The following is a 22,079-nucleotide window of genomic DNA, read 5'->3' as shown; positions in this document are numbered from 1 at the left end:
GCACAAATCATGCAATGTACTGACAGTGGTGCAGCTGAATAATGGGCTCTATTAATAACACTAAACTTACTTGTCACTAGGTAGGATGGCCCTTGTTTGGTACAGGATTATTTGATGTAAATACTCTGGTAAAAGATTTAAAGATGAAGGGAGGAGGGCAGGAAAATAATTATTAAAGTTAGCTGCTGACCTCAATATACAGTAATATGTATGACGTGGAGCCTTACAGGCGTCAGAAGCTGAGACACAGTGCTACAACCTGTCAGAAGGCTGAGCTGAGCATCTCTGGCCCTCCATGCCCTCTCCTCAAAGCCACATGGAGTTCATTGGGTAAAATACAGTTCTGTCAGTCCAAGGCCTGGTCTGCAGAGATTTAAAAATACAAATTCTTCTTCAACCCACTGGGTAATAAAGAAAGGACTAATTTGCCAAATATTTTGCTCTTCACAGAGGGCATGGTTGCTGCTAATTAGTCACCAGTAAAGGGTATGTTAAAAGGGCAAATGTCATGTAGTGGCAGGAAGGCACTACCACCAGTGATGCTACAGCAGGTTGAATTCATGCAGGCTTTTGGGTGCAGATGTTCAGTCCTAAATGTGGTGGTCAGTGATGTAACTTGACAGATCCTGTCCCACACCAAATCCTCTTGGCAGAGTTACTATGTAGTTTCCAGACCCAAACTGGCATTTCTCCAATCTCCTTGGTACTAAACTCTCCTTAGTGGACCACACTCTCCCAAAGCTCAATGAGGCTGGCAGCAGAAAGAGTGAACCTTTGACTTTGATAAGGTACTTACGCTGGCACCAGGGATTGAACAGGATGTAAGTGTCGGTTGCTGAGTTTCTTTGTGTCCGGATGATGCCGAAGGGAGTCCAGACAGCAACATACAAGCGAAACTTCCCAACAATGCAGGTGGCAGAGGACATGACAGACAGGCGAATGGAGTTGTTCTCTCTGTGGGTAATTTTGGCTCCCCACTCACCAGGCTTCAGCACATTACCTACTAGGATAGGGATGTAGGTGCCTTTGTTTTGCTGGGGGTAACGACCTGGAGAGAAAGGTGAAGAGGTTCTTAATTTCCTGGCAGTTCTCTGTCCCTCTGCCTTATTTTCAGCAGATGTGGCAAATTTTAGTGGGTGGAAACCACCCACCTCCCTCATTACTTTGCACAGTGCTTGGTCACTTCGCTGTACAGCTGCACAAATACATGCAACACCTCCCAGCAGGCAGCTCATGCAGCCACCCCCACCCATCTTGCTCCAGCAAGCTTCAGTCTCACTGGCTCGGGCACTGTAGTGTAGTCCTGGCAGCATGAGTAGGGGCTGTCCCAGGCTTTCCTTACCACTGTTTATCCTATTGCAGCAAGTTGCACTCCAGCTTGCTCCTTGCCTTGGTGTCAGCTACACTGCTGGTAAGCTTAGGTAAGAACCCCGTCCTCAGTTTAGATGCACCCACCACCCTCTTCACTAGCATGCAAGTGCCCACTGGGGCACAGACATCAACCCTGGGGCTCTTACGCAGTCGAACCTTGTTCTCACTGCATTACTGTGATAAGAAGCAGAGACCAAGTGCTCTTTCACGCAAGTTCACACAGACAGATAGAGGAAAGCCAAGTCAGTCCACCAAGAGATACCCAATGCCAGTTCCTCCCAAGTGTCCATTTCTCATGTACATACAGGGAACCAACTCTGGCCACCAGTGGTACAGATGAAGACATCTGGCCTGGGTAGTCAAACTTTGTCTGCAAGCAATGTGTCCCAAAATATGACATACCCCCAAAGTACTTCACGTGATAGTCTACCTCATAGTAAGACAAGTCACACCACAGAGAAACCTATTTTACTCTGCCAACTATAAAAAACATCTAGACAGACAGGCTACATGTGAACACGTACGCTGCCAGGATTCAAAGTTGTGTGAGGTTCCACCGTTTGAGCGTGAGGTAGAGCCAAACTGTATCTGGAAGCCAACCAGCAGTGTAGACAGAAAAGACACTTGTGAGAAGGCTGAGTTCCTTATCTCATTCTCAAATCTATTCTTCATTTCATATTTTAGGCTGAAAATCAGACTCTCATTCAAAAATAGGGTAATGAAACACAACGATGGCAGAGAGACAGGCTTCTATATTTTTCATTCCTACTATTTAAGAACTTCAAAATTAAACTCACAAAGGCGTTGATATTCCTGCTTGCTTATTTTTATACAACTGATTTAAAGATAATCCCGAATCTGAACACTGGTACATTCTGGGAAAGGACAACTCCAGCTTTGAATCTGAAGCTTATGAGCTGCCACAATATCTGTGAAATCTGGGGCTACTGTGCTTCATCTGAGAGATTATTCAGTGCATGTGAATTTCCCTTTTACAGATGTTCAGTTCACATAAATAGCTTGCTTTGCTCTGCTGGCCAGGGATGCTGTAACCCATGAAACTCATTCAGATCAGCAAGGGATACAACAGAAGGCAAAGAACTGCAGAAAAAAAAGGAGCAGAATAAGAGCCAAATCAATAGAAAACACTAGAAGATAAAGCACTGGATGCTTCAAATATAAGCCATCAAAGAAAATCCAGCCTAGAGAGCAGAGCCTATAGAGGTAGCGGAGATGAGAGTCTCACGCTTGCTAACAATTGCGATCTAAGAGCTGAACATGTTCTTTGTAGTGCAACTGGGTATGACCCAGCTTGCCTCTACGGTTGATATTTTGCTTCTAGTTTTGACACAATTGTTTTTTTAAAAAAGCAGTCCACTCAAACAAAGCAGCAGAGCAAACCAAGTAATTGAACCAACATGCTTCAAAACCATTAACAAGTGCTACTTTTAAGAATACCTCCCTTATCTCCTTCAGAATGCTGGTAAGGGGCAGAGATTTCTATTTTAACATGGTTAGGAACAGGCAGTGGTATTTTCACTGGAAGCTGCATGTCTGTGTAGGAGACTACAGGGGCAGAAGGAGCTGTGCTGTGGTGGGGGCTTTGCACCGCTATGTCATGTACATCACATGTACTCGTGGGGAGGCTGCAGAATCACTCCCCAGTAAAACTGTCTGTAGGAACAAGATAGGATCTGAAAGGGCAATGAAGTCTTTGCAAAACATTCTTATGGAAACCCTGTCACTGACACCACATAGCAGGTTTGGCAAAGTACCAAGCCTCACTCTTCTGAAACCTCAACATGCAGAACTCCATTTGCTCTTCTAAACAAAGGTCCCTGTAGCATGCAAAGGCACAAGACACCCTAATATACCTGTTTCTTGACAAGAAAGCACAGGTAGCTGCTGCTGAGGAGCATGCAAGGTCCTTTCAGCCCAGAGCTTGTGCATGCCCCACACAGCTGCTCCCACGTAGTAAGAGAGAGGCCACTGCACAGTCTTGCTCACTCATGAGAAGGAGGTGCTCTGGGGTATTACCTGCATCCCTGCAGACATAGCAGGGATGCCAGAGAAAGGATATCCTAGAAGTCAGAATAATTTGCAGATGTTATAAACAGTAAATACAAGAGAACACTGCTCGCTTCTGACAGATGAGCAGGGTTTGGTGCTCCCTAATGTTCTCATAAATCCTGAACCCATAAGGAAGTCTGAGAAGACGGGCAGAGCCCTCAAGAGCACAGTCAGCAATTTCTAATGTTTGCATTGAAAAGAGGACAGGTTCCCTAATTTTCTGAAACAAAAACTGAATGGCAAATGGAAGAGCAAGGGAATTGTTACTTCTGACAGGAGCTTGTGGAGCTGAATCGTAATCACGCATCTAGACACCTGACAGCATCAGCCACACTTGTATCATATACATACATCTGTTGTCTTGATACTAAAGTGCTATAAAGCTGAGTGACTTTGGCATTACATGCTAAGACTGCTGGCAAAAGAATCCTTACGTAGGTTCAGTACTATGTTTATCAACATCATAAGGAAGTCCTCTTAGGACTCCATTGGCTTTTATCTACATCTTAAGCACACATTTCTGGCTGCAGTGGAGAAGTAGGGCCAGCTTTGGCTCATAGCTGGGATATCTGTAATGTCAGCTGCTCCTCAGAATGGATAGCATGCAGTGGTAATTTCATTCTCTGGGTTCGTTTTTAAGAAAGAATATTCAATTTTATCCAAAGACTTATTACTAAGAGCTCGGGAATGTCTGGCAGAGCACTCTCTACAGGGTCTCTGGTGCTAACCCAACCTATAGAGAGGCAGGAGGAATGTTTGGGTGCACGTCAGGACCAGGAGCCATGTAGACAAGATAAACCCTTTTTATGCTGATGGGAGGGCGCTTCTGCCAGCAGCATCAGTTGGCTCAGGATCTCTCTTGCTCTGATTTGCTCCAGGAGTTGGCAGCCTGAAACACTCCACAGGCAGTTCTTTGTGGTTGCTTTACTGCCTGATGTTCACGTGTGCTTTGGGTGTAGGAGGCCCTGGCCCTCAGATGAGGACATTTCACAGCCAATTGCTCTGTGAAAGAGAATTGCTGTGTGACATCACGCTGTTGGGAAGTTCCTGTCTGCTCTAACAGCACATGGAAATGGGAAAATCCAGCCTGAGAACACAGAAAGCCTGGAGACTGCTGCACTGTTACCACCAGACAGAGAGTGAATTTTTTTTATAGGCTCCCTTTGGAGATTAGAAGATATCAGGCACTGAATGGGGCTGTTGACTGCCCTGCCTTCAAGGCAGGAGAGTACAGGAGAAAATTCAGTGACACTCTTTCTTTATGGGCCTCCCACTCTGCTTTTCAATGCTGGATACCGAGCTGTGACAGAAGACACTGTATTTACAGAAACCTCCCTTGTACAGGAGGTTTAATGACACAAACATATCTATTTCCACTGCTGCACAGTGCACAGACCTGTTAACTTTTGATGCTTCTTTCTTATCCTTTTTTATCCCACCTTGGTTTCTGTAGCTATCCAAGCTGGGCTCCTAAAGCTCCTGCTCAGTTCAGTTGCAGCTCAGCTCAGCAACTCCTGGGGTTTCCAGGCACCCAGGAAAAGAGGAGCTGTCTTTTAATATAGCTGCTGTCATTATTAAAGGGGCTAAGGTCTCCCTCAGTGTTGCATCACAAGGCCTTGAAAGCAAACAAATGAGAGTGAAGTTCTACGTGGCAAAATGCACCATGAATTAGGCATGTGTGGGTGTGGGCATGTATGGGATGCTGCCACACACACACACTTTACAGGGGCAAAAAGCAGAGTGCAGTGTTTGTCAGAGCTTGCCGAAGCCCATTTATGCAGCAGCAAAAGAATGAGCCATCTGAAACACAGAACTGTGGCCACACACACATGCAAAGTGAGTTATTTTTAACATATGCCTTAGCTTCTTATCATGTCAGCTCTGGGCCTGTCAGGCATGGAGGCAAGCTGTGTTTAATTCTGGGTTAAATTGCCACACCACAGAGATTTACAGCAACAGAGGGAGAGGGACAGATAAGTGCAGCAAGTTCTGCAAGAAAAACACAAGCGTTCCTCCTCTGGTTATCCAATTCTGCTGCTGTTCCTTACAAGTGAGTAACAGGGACCAGGGCTTGCTCAGATGATACTAGTCATCCTCCTTCCCTGCCCAGTACCTGAAAGCCCCTATCTCCACCTAGTTTAGTTTTTTCCTTGATCCCCAGTGAGCACATACAATGCCCTCTGTGTGTGTGTGAGTTAGGGCTGTGCTAACAGCACAGCCCATGTAAGCACCGGCAGGTGCTCTTGTATAGGTCCATTTATTCATAAGTGTGTAGATGTTTTACTTTCAACAGGAAGAAGGGAAAATCTGGTAGGACCGAGATTAGAGATACAGTGAGGTTTAGAGACATTTCCCCCCTAGGATACTGCAGAAGACAGGAAGGTGAACAAAGCTATTTCTCAATAGTCTTTTTAGGAACCCTCCTTAGAAAACTGTTTTTTAAAGGAGCTGAGGAATCTATCTCCCTTTGGGACATACGTTATACACAGTAAGATTAACAATTTTCCTCATAGGTTCATTTGGTTTACCTACATACACTCTTTCATACAAAGGGTAAAGAATCTATTTCAATGCCAACCCTGGAAGTATAACAATTGTGAAGATTAATAAATAAATTTGAGCTGGAAGCCACAAGTACAGTAGCTGTGTAACAGAGCCTTACTCATAGCAAGCAACCTGAGAATGGGTGCTAGCATACTGGGACCATGCCTTATTAATCACTATAAATAACAACAAATGTCAAAATGGGAAAAAGGAGTAAGGAAAAAGGAGGAGAAGAGAAGGAAGAAAGAGAGAAGAGAAAAAACGTGGAAACGTAAAACAAAGACAAAACAAGGAAGAAGGAGAGACAAATTTTTGTAAAAGGCCCCAATAGTGTCTTCAAGCCATTGCTGTAATATCGCACCTGCATATCTCCCACCCTCAAATTCCATTGCCTTCAGAAGTGCTACATACAAACTTGGAAATGTAGGAAACCCAAATGTCTTGAAATATTTTTTGCTTATGACTCCAGTTAGGAATCCTTAACATTTCACCACTCAGTTCCAGGAGTGAATGTTTATAGGATTTTACAGTTGTAGAACACACATTGGAGTCATGCACCTTACCTATTAAAATCATTAAATCATAAAAAACAGAGCTGGATTTTATGTGCCACTTGCTGCTGCTGCAGCAATACAAGAAGAGGATATAATAAAGATACAGATTTCTTTTCATGAAATACTGCATTCATGGAATATTTTGAGGGAAACCATCCTCTCTGCTCCTCTGGGGCACGGCTGGGAATTCCAGAGGGAAGGAAAAAATACCCCAATGAATTTGCTCAGCAAGTGGAAAGGTTTGTTGTATTCTAAGAGCTGTCAAACAGGTCTCTTCTCTGTCTGCAGGCAAGCTGTAAGAAATGTGTTCCACTGCTAACAATTACTCTTTCTCCTCCCAAATGGGACACCCTATTCAGATTATCAGGTGTTTCTGTATCTTTTTTCAAATTTTATAGTTCTTTGTTAAACAGAGCCTCAAATTGTGCCAAGCCTAAATTATAAATAGTTTAGCAGGGATAAATAATCAGTTTAGAGGGTGATTTAATAAACTCTCACTGTTGTGTTATGTACCACAGAGTTTGACCTTAGCACCAGAGTCAGTTGATCTTGTATAATGCCAAGAAGGCTCCTAACAAAATATCAAGATCCAGAATTTTCCAATGAGCAACTTTGTCCCAGAGGCAGAACTCAGCTTGACATTCCATCCGAGGTGCTGGGGGATGCCTCATGGCTCAGCCACTCCATTAGCTACCAGCTGCCCAGCTCCAGAGCTGCTGAAGTGGACAAGTGACAGCAGGGGCAGCAATACTTCCCACTAAGACAGATTTACTGCCTGACAAAAGGAACAAAACCTCAACCCTCCTGGAATAACCGATGTCCCAGCACTGCTGTGAAATTAGGGAAAGGCTGTAGACACTGTAGGACAGTATGAGGAGCTCCATCAATTCTGGCAGGGGTGTCTTGAATAGGACACCTTGTTATTTTGTTGTACTTGGATGCCCATCTGACTATAAGTGTGAATTTGGTGTCACCTAAATAAGCCATATGGGACCAGCTCTAGCATCTTTGTGTTCTTAGCAGCTTTCATGTGTTTATAACTATTCCTGTGGAGCAGGAGGCCTGGGAACACTAGAAAAAGGAACAGTAAGTCTCTGCTCTCATCTCAGGCCAAAAACTAATGATTTATAGAAGTCTGAAAAGTGCATATTAGTGGGTGCATGAGTGTCCAAGCATGCACATGTGTGGAAAGGTGATAGTAACCTGGAGGACTGGGACTTATGACAGTTCCAGAAGTGTGCCAATGGATAAAACATTCATAATGATATTTAGGACTAGACCAATATATATGGATTCATGAAGCCATTTAAGGAAAATACAAATAGACAACAATTTATGAGGACATGGGGAAATATATCATTAGAGTAAGGATGCACCATATAAACTCATCAGCCACTCCAAGATTTACAACCATGTACAGGAAACTACTACTAAAAGCAAGATTGAAGGCCATATAAGCCCATCGAATCATATATCTGCTTTTCAGAGAAATCACTGCCAGTGCAGCAGTGACTGTGGAAACTTTGCAGCACTCCTACCAAACTGACTGCCCCAGGTGTGGGAGCCATGCCTAGTCAGGCTGATCCTCAATCCCCACACAAGAGAAAGCTAAGAGCAGTACAAAGTATACCCATGACCACAAAGGCAGTAGTCAGGAGAGATCAAGATGGGTGAAGGGGTCATTGGCTCCTCTGGGCCCCTGGGACTCCAAGCAAGATGAAATTGTTCCCGGTGTGGGGAATTGGACGCAAGCAAAGCATTTACACTTCTTTTTTTGGCTCTTTCATCTCAACCCCAGGCCAATAAAATAAGTATTTCCCAAGGGGTGATGCTCACCTTTCCTCTCATTAAAGCCAGGAAGTGGGCTGTGAGAAAGGAAGTATGTGGTGATGGTACAGCTCCCAAACCACAGGTACTGATGCACGGCTGCAGTCCAGCACAAGAACTGGAGTAACATAGCATTACTCTTTATAAATAGATATTTTTCGATGTGGATTTTTTTTGGCACATTTATTGTTCTCCATACTTTAAAAGACAAATATGGTCCTAATTTAATGAGGCATTATGTGCAAAACTGAATTAAAATAATTCATGTTAGCGCTTCAGCCAGTTTCACCAATAATGACTCTATGGAAAACAGTCTGTTAAAGCAAAACCTGCTTTAGGCATAAGGAACCATCGCAGAAGAATATCAATAAAAGTGGCTTTCAAGAGATAAAGGTGACATATTTACATATTTACACACACGTATATATATGTGCTTATACAATTTAGCCTGTGAATTCTAGACTCTGTGTAAATGGTCTTTAAATGGACTGTGGATTAAAAAAGATTGTTACTGAAGATTGTTCTGTGAGTGTCTTAAACCTAGTTCCACATGATGCAAGAAGCATTTGTACCAGGTACCCTTGATTCATTATCAATTAGAAGGATTAAGCAGCCTCTACTTGCTTTACTTGCTTCATTAATCATCTTTTTAATGATGCAAAAGAAGCAAAAATAGGAGCAAAGAGAGAGAAGTAAAACTATATTTTAGGGCATAAAGGAAATAGACTAGTTCTGCACAAAGACAGGATCAAGTCATTACCATTGTCACATTTTTCAGGAGCAAAATTAGTCTTTAATGGATAAAAATTCTGTGATGGATTAACATCAGTGCTGGTAAATTTCCAGTGATGGGAACTAATAATTTCTGAATAGCGTTTTGTGGTGCCGTTGTATAAACAGACCTCACCATAGGAACTGCCCTGCAAAAAGAGACGTTGAGATTTCCCAGTTCTAACTGAATTCCCAGGAGCTAAGGCCATCCATCCGCACCAAAAGTATCTTTGTACCTTACGAGAATAGCACCTTGAAACACCCAAAATATTCTATAGCTCTGGACACACTGTTTGGGGTAACATCTCCACCCTTGGAGATACTCAAAACCTCTCCCTAGGGCAAGGCCCTGAGCAGGTGCAGCAACCTGGACCTGCTTTGAGCAAGGACTTGGATATGAGTCCCCTGAAGGTCCCTCCAAACTAGGTTATTCTGCAGTTCTGCTACACTGTTTGAAATCCACTGCTCAGGCACACAGAGGGATCCTTGGAAAGGTCATTTCAGGACAACCTGCCAGTATTTCTGTGTGTATTCCATCACGTTAACCTCTCAAACTCAGCACTTTTCTGGGAGGTATACCCCTTATGTCACTGCGAAAAGCTTCTCTGATCTCAAGCTGCCTCTGCTGTACGGCTGTTGTCTGAGTCAGCCCCAAAGTGTCTTTGTTCAGTTGACAAGCTGGAGGGAAGGGATGCCATCCAGAGGGACCCTGACACGCTTGTGAGGTGGGCTGATGCCAACCTTATGAAGTTCAACCATGCCAAGTGCAAGGTCCTACACCTGGGTCGGAGCAATCCCAGGCACAGCTACAGGTTGGGCAGAGAAGAGATTCAGAGCAGCCCTGTGGAGAAGGACTTGGGGGTGCTGGTTGATGAGAAAACGAACATGAGATGGCTGCAGTGTGTGCTCGCAGCTCAAAAAGCCAACCGTATCCTGGGCTGCATCAAAAGGAACGTGACCAGCAGGTCGAAAGAGGTGATCCTGCCCCTCTACTCTGCTCTTGTGAGACCTCACCTGGAGTATTGTGAGCAGTTCTGGTGTCCTCAACATAAAAAGGACATGGAACTGTTGGAACAAGTCCAGAGGAGGGCCACAAAGATGATCAGGGGACTGAAGCACCTCCCGTATGAAGATAGGCTGAGGAAGTTGGGGCTGTTCAGCCTGGAGAAGAGAAGGCTGCGTGGAGACCTCATAGCAGCCTTCCAGTATCTGAAGGGGGGCTATAGGGATGCTGGAGAGGGACCCTTCATTAGGGACTGTAATGACAGGACAAGGAGTAATGGGTTAAAACTTAAACGGGAAGTTTAGATTGGATATAAGGAGGAAGTTCTTTACTGTTAGGGTGGTGAGGCACTGGAATGGGTTGCCCAGGGAAGTTGTGAATGCTCCATCCCTGGTGGTGTTCAAGGCCAGGCTGGACAGAGCCTTGGGTGACACGGTTTAGAGTGAGGTGTCCCTGTCCATGGCAGGGAGGTTGGAACTAGATGATCTTAAGGTCCTTTCCAACCCTAGCTATTCTGTGATTGTATGATTCTATGATGCTTCTACCTGACAGCACCAAAGGGCAGGATTCACCTCCTCTGTCTCGGTGATCTTAAAATTCAGAGGCTGGTCTATGGGGGAGAGTCAACAGGGGAACTAAAAAAATATCCAGAAGACAGTTCATCCATCCGATGCTAACACAGCAAGGCTAAACTGCCACCTGGAGGTACCTGCCTCCCTCCTCTGCTTACAGAGGCAGCCTAAGGCAACAGCTTTTGGACTGGGCTCTGACTTTCAGGCAGCTAGCATCATGAGAGGTGCATACCAGCTCTTCAGGCAGACGAACAGAAAAAACCTAGATGAAAATGGCCACATCTCCCCATGATAAATGGCTTGAGAGCACAACAATGAAACCTTGAGCGCTCAGTGCCCTTTCCTAAGTATAAGAAGTCCCCTCTCTCTCCTCTTCAGGGCGTTAAATATTGGACTTGCCACTAGAAGGAGACATAGCAAGAGTCAAGCAGATCACCTCCAAATAATTTCGTTCTCCTTTGTGGACTGTTTTTGTTTTGCTTTCTGTTGTTAGTCTCTGAGAACAAATGTACATTGTTTTCACCACATGTGCATGAAGAGAAAACATTTGTGGAGCACTGAGAATTAACCAGTTCCTAGAAAAGGAGCTTGAACATCTCCCAGTTTAATCTCTGTGAGCTAAATTCCTTGTAGCAAGAGGGCAGTGGTGCTCACAGAAGCAGACGCTTGAAAAGCAGGGGGGAGCAATAGTATTGTATACTGTCCTGTGCATGCAGCACTTCCATTCAGCTGATTGCCAGCCACCACACATGGGACACCAGCATTACCATTCCCATTTCACAGGAAGGACAGTAACACTGAGGAATGGTAAGGGGAAATCAGCCACAGGCTCAAAGCTGCCTCCAGAGTAATCATTCAGACATGAGTTTGTTGCAAAGTCTCCCCTGGCTTGGGTTATGTTTTACCCCATTCCTACTGTGGCTGAGGATGAGGAGATTTTTATCCATGTTTGGAGATTCAAGGTACAAACTACATACAGATGTGTTAGGAAAGAGCAACAGGAAAATAAGTTAATATGTTCTTTAAAGTGGACTGTGCAATGTTAAAACAAGTGTTAAATTTCTTCTTCCAATATAGAATAACTGAGTAAACCAAATGCAAACTGCACACAATGCAATGAAAAACAAATGTTCCATCTTCCACTTCTTCTTGATACAGCTGTTTGTTTTAAACATATAAAGATTAAGGGAAGAGTCTTGAATTTAATTAAATCCCAAAAGAGCTAATGATATTTATGCATATTAAATTTTTAAAGGCACTTGTGGCTGTTCAGCCAATCATTCACTGGACTGTCATAACATGCCTCCCAACCCTAATTTAAATTCTAAAGAAGAGATCCATGCAAGAAAAGAGTGCAGACAGTAACCTTTTCACTGCACATATGTTTAAGAGATAAACGCCCATCTAGCTTTAAAAGGCAACAAATCTAATAAATAGCCACATCATCATAATTCAGCAGTGGAAAAAAAAATCAATGTTACAAATTTCGGAACTGCATCTCTCAGGAAAGTAAATTAAAACATCAATTCAAACCTACTTTAAAGACTTTATAAGGAGAACATTGATGTCTTAACACAGAAACTCCCAGATAACTCTAGATGAAGCTGGGGTTTTCCCAGAGCTGTCATGTAAGGAGTGGCGTTCGGTGCGGCCATCTTTGGAGCACAGCAGGAAGCTCCACTCCATCACTTGTTTTTCCTCCTTCTCTAGTCCTGTACCTTCATAAGCCAACAGGTGCATTAGGTCCTGTCAAAAATGTCTCTGTGAGAGGAGAAACGCTTTCTTGCCCTTTTTGCAGTAAATCAAGGAAGCCTCTGATGTGGCCCTGAGTAAGTCTCTGGCCCAAAGCTACAATCTCTGAACCTTCTCCTTTGTCACCAACTTGGCTGCAAATGCAGGCTGCAAAGTCACAGGGCTTCCTATTCTTCCACTCTGTGTAATTAATTTCCCTGCCTTGTGTACTCAACATTTTGTTATCCCAACTCTTACACAGTCATCTCTCCCACCTCAAAGAACAGACTCCTCCTCTGTACATCTCCTAAACACTAATAAAAGATGCTTTCTGTTTCACCTACCTTTCAGCATTGACATACAGCATTAACCAGGGGTAAGTCTGAAAGCTCAATGAAGTACAGTTTCTTGCTAAACAGAAGGCTGCAAATACTGCTCCTGCTTCCCTCACAAGCATTTCTGCTGATTTTCTTGAGTAAGGATTCAGACCCTATCTAGAAAAGCAGTTCCTTGCCTATAGTTAAGCCTGTTTTTTTTGATTTATTAATTGTGACAGCCATTAGCTACTGCTGTGCTCCTGTTTATGAGAGACTCTTCAACCCTACTTTGCTGATATGACACAGCCTTTGCCAGGCACTTACCTATCAAGTACTCCAGCCAGAACTGGTCTGTCTCTGGCTTGTAGGGTCGGTTGAAGTCAATCTGGATTTGGAAAACCTGTCCCCGACGCACTATCAGCTTGGGGCTGTAGTACTTGTCAGTGTGGTGCTGCTGCTTGTTGATCTCGTGGGGCTCCTTGAACATATGAATGTCCACAACACGCAGGTAATCTGCAGAGACACATAAATGAACAGAGATGGAAGGAGTCAGTATGTTGGAATGTCAATACTGGTATCAGCTTTGTTAGAGGCCCTGTCCTCTGCGTCCTAAGCATTGCCTCATGAAGGAACACTGTGCGACAGAGCACACTGGATCTGTCTGGGGCTTAGATCTTCCTGGGTGAGCAAGAGACCTATGGACTGAACTTATCTGCCCACCTGCCATTTTCACAGAGGTTGCAAGGCTTCTAGGGAATGACTAAAGCAATTGAAGAATGAACAGGTTCCTGTGGGTGGAAACCTGAATGTCCTCAAGATGGGCATTCCTTTGGCATCAGCTTTCTGCAAGCCTGGGCCTCCTTTTCACAGGTTTACCAGAGCAATCTGTGGGCCTTGACAGTTGTGCCTTCATGTCTCACTTCTTGTGGCCCTCCGTTTGCAAAATGCAAATTCATAGGGGTTTTGTGACACTTAATTACATTAACGGTCGCAAAGCACTACCACTATCGAGTGCTGAAGAGCCTCAGGGGCAGTTAATGATCTTTCAGCTGAGAGCTTGGATTGTCTGTATTAAATAAGGTTTTGGTGTACTGTATGAGTCTAGACTCAGCTTCTTAGTACACCTCCACTGCTATTAGTGTCTTCTTATGAAAACTAAATATAACATTACAGTATATAATTACAGCATAGAGTTATAGGCAAACAGCAGTAGGTATCTGTAACATGCATGAGCAAATCTTCGCTCTGTTCAAATTAGGGCTGTCCAAAAGCCTACCACTGCTAGAAGATAGTCTGCTCAGCCAATGTCCAGTGGTGGCATTGGGATAGCCAAAGGCACTTGCAGTCACCATGAGCTACATGACTGTTCCATACCAGGAATCTTCACAATGGGAGTCTTCACACACAACAAGCAACCACATGAAAATGTACATAATTCTTTTGCCTACATGCTTGGGCAGATAGTCACAAAACCTCTGCCAGGATGACCATTACTGCTCACCACCATGAGAGGACAGAAGAGTAAAGCTTGATTTGCAGCTCTCAGCTTGCCTTCCCAGGTGCTGACAGTTAGAAACTGGGTAATTTTTGCATTTTAGACTGATGGCAATAAGCCAAACTCATGCCTGGCAAAAAGAGGTGCACATTTACAGCAGCTGGTGGAGCTGTGTGTACCCATGATGGTGGTTAATTTTGCCTGTTACTGAGTACACTGTGAGCAGAAATGATGTGTTCAGCGAATGAATTGGATATTGAAGTCACTGAAGGCTGAACACAACCCATTTCACAGAAGCTCAGAAAACAGCTCTGCACCCTGTTTTTCCTTGAGGGCAGGGGAAGATTGCATAGTTGCCAGCTCTGGACAAGCAGCAAAGCAACTCTTTCTGGGGAGCAGGCATTCTGCAGGGATGCATTCAAGACATCAGCAGAGTCCTGCAGGCAGCAGCTCCCCTGGACACCAACATGATCTTTCTCATGCTCCAACCAAACCACCCAGCCTGGGCTCTGGGCTACAGATAACAGGAGAGGGGAAAATAAGGGCAGCAGGAGCAGGTCCTACTTGTGCACTGTCACCATCAGCTGCCTCTCCCTGCCCTTTGGGAAACAGAAGGAAAGGAAAATGCCCAAGGACACAGCAAGATAAAGATCCTTTCATGGAAAAGTCCTGGAAAACTGGACCCCAAATCATCCTGCTAACCTTAACCTGAGGAAAGGCTGGAATACCTCTTCAGTCCTGAGCCAGGGCTAAAAGTCCCATGGTAATTGTTATTCTCTGCTCAATTCACCAGGCTTCTGGAGTAACACTTGTAGATCCTCACTGGCTTTAGCACTGGCTGAAGTTACACAGATGGCTTTTGTGTGAAACGTTAAATACATTTTGCTCAGAAATCGTTCTCATTGCCCCTCTGTGAAGTGGGGCATGCTTTGCCTCTCTCCCTGCAAAAAATCGATGATCGCTCACTATAATGCTGACAAAGCCCACAATCAAGTTACATGGAGGTGAGTAAAATGGGGGCAAGGAAGAGGCTCTCCCCTCATCTGCCCCAACCCCTCCCAGGCTGAAAGCACTCCATGAAAAGGCTGCATGTCTTGGGGCTCTGTGAGGGGTGAAGCTATCAGTAAGTTTTGCTCAGCCTCTCCCTCCTTCTGAGGAAGCATGCAAATGAATTTGAGGGCTTGTTATATTTTCATCTCATGTTCTGAAATAAAAGGCAATAGTGACCTAGCCGTTCCTTCACATTAATCCTTCAAGGAACTGCAAAGCTGAGCCACCCTGGGCCTTCAGTTCACCATTTGCTGCATTTCATCTCAGGACTTACATGGCTTCTGTTAAAACACAACCACACACATCTGCGGACAGCATATTCCACTTGCTCTCAGTGTTAGAATGTATATTGATCTTGCCAGGTGAAGATAACCTGTGACCAAGCCTGTGTTACTTTAATGGTAATTACAGAGGACAAAACCTAACAGGGTAGTTCGATGTGCTAACACCATCACTAGGGTGCAATCGAAATGAAGGCTCCAGTCTACGCTTATCTGTTTGAGAGGGACAGATGTGGCATCTGTCCCTCACAAAGGGTCATCATCAAGACCCCCTTTGTAGACAGGTCCATATGATGATTTACCTTAGCCTGGTCTGCTGTTTAGTGCAAGCAGGTTTGCTGCACAGGAGGCAGCAGTCTGATGCTTTCTTAAAGCTTTGCAATGTTAAGCTTGCATGAAAATAAATGACCACAAGTTTGAGTCATTTGTTTGAATAACAAGAATAGCTTTCAAACATCAGGTTTTCTTGGAGGTCCAGAGAGAAAGGGCTCTGGATTACAAACCCAATAGCGTGAGTTTCCAAAGGAGGTGCCCATCACTCTGCTAACAGGGGAAGCACGATTCTTTGGTGAGTTGCCAAACTTTGCAAAGGAAGGTGAGTGGGGAGCTTGCAGACTGCGGGGCCGCAGGGCTGTGTCCTCCCACCAAGCGGCTGTAAGCACCAGGCCCACTCGTAACACATTGCAGTGAGATGAGCTGGCGAGGAAGAGCCAGGGGGAGGACACAGCACAGGCGTGCTCATGGAGATACAGGCTTCTTGATGAAGAAGTACTCGGGGGCTGCACATCCTCCTCACTGAGCATCTCCTCCGGCAAGCAAGTCAGGCTCCAGCAGCAGGCAGCCCACTGACCGGGCTGGGGAGGCAGTGGTCCCTGGCAGCATCCACTGCTTGCTCCGGCTGTGATTCAGCTGAGTAGAAGTGGGTGTCAGCAGAGAGCTAGTCAAGCACAAGGTTTTACCTCATCCTGGAGCAGTAGCTAAAATAGGTCAAATGAATCACACCCTAAAAATGCCTGTTTCTCTCTGTTGGCTGTCAAGGGTGACTAGCTCAGCTGTAGACACCTACACTGCGCAGATCAAGGGAAGGATTCAGTTAAGTTTAGGCATCTAAATGAAGTGAGCTTGGTATGTAACCTGTTATGGTCAGTTGGTGGCTGGTTGTTGCAGCCAGCAAAGCTGAGAGAAGGCTACAGATCACCCTGGAAGTGACACCCACTGCCTCTCCAGACAGCCTGTGCCTTCACCTCCACTCACTGAATAGCTCTGTGTTGACTACAATCTGGCACATGTGAAAACAGTGATGTTTGGATGTTTACTGCAGGTGTCCTGTCCTACCCCAAAGGCTAGGAAACTCCTTAATTGCAGCAGCAGGGATAAAAGCATTTGCATGCTTTGCTCAGTGTGTAATGGCAATGACATATGGGAACCACTACAAAAAATTTGGACAATGCAGAAATGTAGAGATGTGCAGAAGGCGAAGGAGGTGGCACAAGCAGTTCTCTGCAAGGATGTGCTTGCGGCACTAGAGCCCCTTCATACTCTGTTGCTCCTGCTCTGCCTGCACTCACTTTATCCCCCAAGCATAACCCTGCAAGTGCTCTGGGGAGGCTCAGCTCCGGGATGTAAGTCCCAGTCTGAGCTTCATTAGGCTATAAACCTTTAATAGGGTCTGACAGGTGACTTAAGCATCCGGTCCAAAAGAGTGTGTCCAGGGACCACACTTACATCAGCTGGTATCTTAGATCACTGCTGATGTGCACTGAAACAGCAACACTGCTGCTGTCCCTCGCCTTCAGGTCACCCATTTCATGTTGTTGCTGCAAGCATTACAGAGCTGAGCTGCACAGCAGAGCTGATCTAGCTCTACAAAAACAGCTTTGCTGTCATACACAAATTTATTTTTCAGTCACACCAGTCCCATAGCCGAGGTTACCCTATGGCCACACAAACCTTGTTTTTGGACAAGGGCTGTTTGTCTCACCAGCAGCATCACCTTAAGCACGTGTTAGGCTCCTGCCTCAACTCACTTGACCTGACATTCCTAAGTTTCCATGGCATTTCTGAAAAGCAAGAGGCTCCCACCCACCAGCACTGCACTTCATTCAAAGCATCATGTGAAGCACATCAAAAAGCAATAGGAATCTTCTGGTACTGGTGGGCTTTAGCTACAGGCTGCATTCCTTCTAAGGTATCCCACACTTACACATCCCCAGCTTCTGGGAACATACTGGGTTTGAAATGATGTCTAGTCAGGACCTGTACTGCATTATATTTGACAATTTAAACACACATACTTGCCCCAGAGCTACAGGGTTGTTTGAAAAGGTTCAAGTGAAATTTCTACAGTTTTAACATGCCAGTCAGTTTGCTCAGGCATTTTTAAAAAGAAATGCTTTTAAAAGAAAGCAGTGTGTATTAAAATGGGGGGATGTGTGGTTAAGGCACATGATTCGGATTACAGAAATAATGCTTTGCAACAGAAATTTGAACTTGTCACTTAAAAGTGCCTGTTTCCCAGTGAGTAAAATGCAGTAATTAATGCTTGTCTACATTTATTAAGCACTCTTTCAACCCTGTATGAAAAGTCCCGTAAGAGTATTAAGTATTATTACATCTGGCTAACCTGAGTTGCCATGTTCATCAAGTTCTGCTGTTCATTTCAAATAGGCCAAAAAATTAACGTCGTTTGGTTGGTGACTCCCTCAGGAGGCTACCCTGATTTCTTTTAAACCACATCTTCCCTACTTTTATTCAGCTTCACTACAAAGAATCAGCACTGAGAATGTGGTTTGATTTACCCATCCCCTACAATGATATTGTTTTGTCTCCCCAGCCAAATGGTTGAAACAGTTTTCACAGGAGAAAAATTAAAAATATGGAGATTCCTTTCAGTTTCACATTCATTTTGGGGAGTGAGCTGAACATCTAGCACAAGTTTTCCCTGCCAGCCAGCATTTTGCAGTAGTTTCACAGTCAGTTTAAGGTCACACAAACCAGAGGGGCCATTAAGAGGGGAGGGTGTTTTTAGCTAGTTTTCTCACGAGAAGCAATAAAAGCTATCTGAGATCAAGACATGTAAGGAAAAAAGTGGTTTGGTTTTAATTCACAGAGCTGGGCAGAGGTGAGTTTGGAAGATATAAAAATAGACTCGTGGGTTAATTGTACACCATACCTTTTGGATTAAATCCTCTAGGTATCAATCCAAAAGCCTCTATCTCAGGAACCTCATTTTCTTCCTCATTGGAGTTGTTTGATGGGATGGCTCGTCTCCCATTCAGGGGAGGTTTCTTCTTTTCCTCGTTGGTGCTCGTTGTTTCGGACATCCTGTATTAAAAATGTTGTAACACCATGAAAGAAAAAAAGAGTGCAAGGAAAAAGCAAACATGAGCCAGCATGGCACATGTAAGATGGAGAAACCAGAAACAGTGTGGGGTATCAGTGAGCCACACATGTTTAAACTCACGTAAACAAAAACTGAGAGGCAGAAAACATCAGTGTAATGTGTAATCCTCTCTAAGGATTGGAAGGCATTTTGTGTTTGTCATAATACATGAATTAGAAAAGAAGAGGGGCACAAGAAGGAGAGGGAAGCCTAACAGAAGCATTTGCCAAGAAGAAGCAAGGCATTAAAAACACCAGGGAGTTTTAGGAGACAGAACTAGAAAATCATTCACTTTCCCACCCTCCAAAACAGCATTATTGAATCCAAAATAGCAAATTATATTTCCAGAAAGTGCATCACATACTATCTCCCCTAATAAAAATGACATGCATAGTTATACTGCAATCATCCCAAATACTACAGCCTACAACAGTCTGTGGATGATTACTGGAGAACTGTATTTTTGTCCCTATGCACACAAACACCCAATATCTAAAGGGCTAACTCCTGCATGTAGAGAATCTACTTTTGAGAGAGAGAGGGAGAAAATGGGAAAGTGGGAAAGAAAAAAAGAGAGAGAGGGGAGAAAGGGGGTGGGGGGGGAGGCAGGAAGAAAAAGCACTTATCCACTTATTTCTCTCCCACTAGCGACCTTAAGGGAATTCTCAGATGTAGGCTGATCAGAGACTTCTCTTTGAGCTAGTCAAAACTGCTTTCACATCTATTTCAGTGTAAGCATGTAGCAATGAAAAAGCCATGCCATCCTTCTAAGAAAATATTCATGGATGAGAACTCAACTTCTTCCCAAAGCTCCTGAAAACACAATTCAAAACGTGGCAATTATTTAACAGCAGTAAGCTCCTAAAGGCAGGTTTTTAGTTAGCAGGGGTACCTTCTTTTCAGATAGTCTTTTTTTTTCCCCCTTCTCCCTTGCAGAATTTCTGAAGTGCAATAGAAGCCTGAAAAAGCTGGGGGCTTTTAAGTAGCCTCTGTATATCCTCCTCCCTCCTGTTGCAATAGGACAGTGCCGAAAGGGCTGCCAAGCCCTTCCCTTCGTACCACCTCTGAGGATCTGCCACCGCTGCTGGCACGTCTTTGCTTACTCCCTCCCTCTCCCTGCCTGTCATACCCCAGCCCTGTTCACCAGGAGCATTTCAGAGTGCTTGGGCTAAGGAAACATCTTGAGCTAAGGAAACAGCTTGGGCACCGAGGTTTCAGCTGCTAGTGAGATAGAGTAGAACTGCTCATGGCACAAGGGCTTAGGAACTGGAAGTCTGGAGGGGGTTTTCTGAGGGACATAGCCCAGGGAGCCATGCTCACCATATTACTGGTTTTTAACGGTGTCCCTACCTCAGGCTGCCTGCAGTGCAACTTCAAGTGCCGGTTTTTATTGCACTCCCAGGCAGATGACAGTGATGGTTCCCTTGCCTGGGCCCCTTGGCAGTCCTTTCAGAGGACTGTGGGGCATATGGACATGAAGCGCTTGCTGGTGGCCCAGCAATGAGGGCCTTTTCCTTGAGACCCTGTGTAGTTCAGGAAGGTGAAGGTATTTTGCACTAAACAGCTATGTTTAAGGCAAATGACCTTCAGCTCTTGCCCACGATAAAATGTGCATCACATAATAACTGGAGTCTGGAGCAGTCTGGTGGAAACATTTTAGTTCCATGTCAACTTTGTTCAGTTCCACTAAGCTCTATGATAACTGGGGACTGTGTGATACCTTCTCTGTCAGACATAATTCCACAGACCAATGGAATGGCACAGAGAACAAGCAGTGTACAGGGAAGAATTCAGGACCACTCTCCTGCCAGCCACTGTTGTTTGGCAGCAGAGGTACAAGGCACCTACTAAGAGCATGCATGGGTAGCAGAGAGCTCCTCCTACACACATGGGACCTGCCATGGGCACTTACTTGCTTCAGCTGCAGGGTAGACGAAGAAGTGGAGACACAGTGAAGAGGTTTCCACTCTCTTTCAGCCAGCTATGACTTCCAGGCCCATAGCAATAGTGAAGCCTCAAACGTCTGCTGGCTTAACACCATTGAAATCAAGCCAGGAGGCAGAAGTGGAGAGAATCGTGTCACATTCCTGTAACGGGAAGCAACAAGTAAACCATTTGGAACACAGGGCCATCGTCCTAGCTCCCTGGGGATTGCCCAGCCACAGTGAGGTAGCTCACATAAGCTGGGACACCTGCATAGCATGGGGCAAAGATGCCAGCTGGGAAACTGAAAGCAGCATGGATGCACCAGCATGGCGTTGCAGCCAGGCTAATGAGCCTGGTAAGGCTGATTGCCAAGGCACGGCACTGGGCTGCCCTGCTTTTGGAGGCAGCCTTGCTGTCTGCACAGGAGGGTTACACTATGCTGTCTCATAGCCAAAGGGCTGGAGCTCTCCCCCACCACCCCAGTGAGCTGTTAGGCATGCAGCACAGAAAATCACCCAGCCAGGGGACTCCCCTTCCCCTGCCCTGTGCCCCCAGGAACACAAGCACCCTGCAGGGAAAGATCTGGTCCCGTCGCTGTCATCCTGAGCTGCGATTTCTATTGACTCAGTCTTACACAGATGGGCCCTGTGGCAACCATCTGGAGGGCAAGTGGCACACCTGGCACATGGGAACACAACGAGCTTTCTAGGGGAGGAGGCTGACTGATGGTTTTCTCCCTTTCCTTCTTTTTTTTCCCCCTTCCACCCTGATTCCTATGTGGCGTGGTGTGCTTTGTGCCATTCTCTCCACTTCCAGCCAGCACTTTAGTTCCCAAAACTGCAGCTGCTGCGACGATGTTACAAAAACTGATATAAATATTGCCTCGGTGCCATGCCTGCTGGAGGCCTGCAACACAAATAAGAAATGCCGGCTCCCGAGGAAGTCATGTGCTTCCCCAAGTGGCTGCGGTGCTGTCAGAGCTGGAAGGAAAACTTTCCATCAGAGCGAGGAAGGGAGCGAGCGGATGCAGCCAAACAGATCCCACTCCAGCCATTGCGCTTGAACAGCCAGCGGTTGCAGATGCCTCCCGTGCCTGTGCGCATCTCTCTGGGGCTAAGCCACCAATTACACAGAAGGCAGGGAGGCCAACATTTTGGGCAGTAGGAGGGCGCTGCATCCAAGGAA

The 22,079-nt window shown here is 45.2% G+C and overlaps 1 protein-coding gene across 2 annotated transcripts in view; it reads right to left on the bottom strand.

Moving 5' to 3' along the window:
• Positions 1–19,985, bottom strand: part of F13A1 (coagulation factor XIII A chain) — a 59,594-nt gene extending 39,609 nt beyond the window's left edge. Inside the window, exons 1-4 of one of the 2 annotated variants that reach the window (XM_065667405.1) lie at positions 19,861–19,985; positions 18,759–18,910; positions 13,085–13,273; positions 797–1,048 (exon numbers count right to left, since the gene is read on the bottom strand). In XM_065667405.1, coding sequence (XP_065523477.1) covers positions 797–1,048; positions 13,085–13,273; positions 18,759–18,909 — 592 coding nt within the window. In that variant the 5' untranslated portion in view covers position 18,910; positions 19,861–19,985. Of the gene's footprint in view, positions 1–796; positions 1,049–13,084; positions 13,274–18,758; positions 18,911–19,620; positions 19,765–19,860 lie in introns of those variants that run through there. The other variant, XM_065667406.1, reaches the window with a different exon arrangement.
• Positions 19,986–22,079: the final 2,094 nt, after the last annotated feature.

The sequence above is a fragment of the Lathamus discolor genome, chromosome 2 (assembly GCF_037157495.1).
Source record: "Lathamus discolor isolate bLatDis1 chromosome 2, bLatDis1.hap1, whole genome shotgun sequence".
Lineage (NCBI taxonomy): Eukaryota > Metazoa > Chordata > Aves > Psittaciformes > Psittacidae > Lathamus > Lathamus discolor.
Note: the sequence above shows the minus strand (reverse complement) of the source record. Positions and strands in the feature narration are given on the sequence as shown.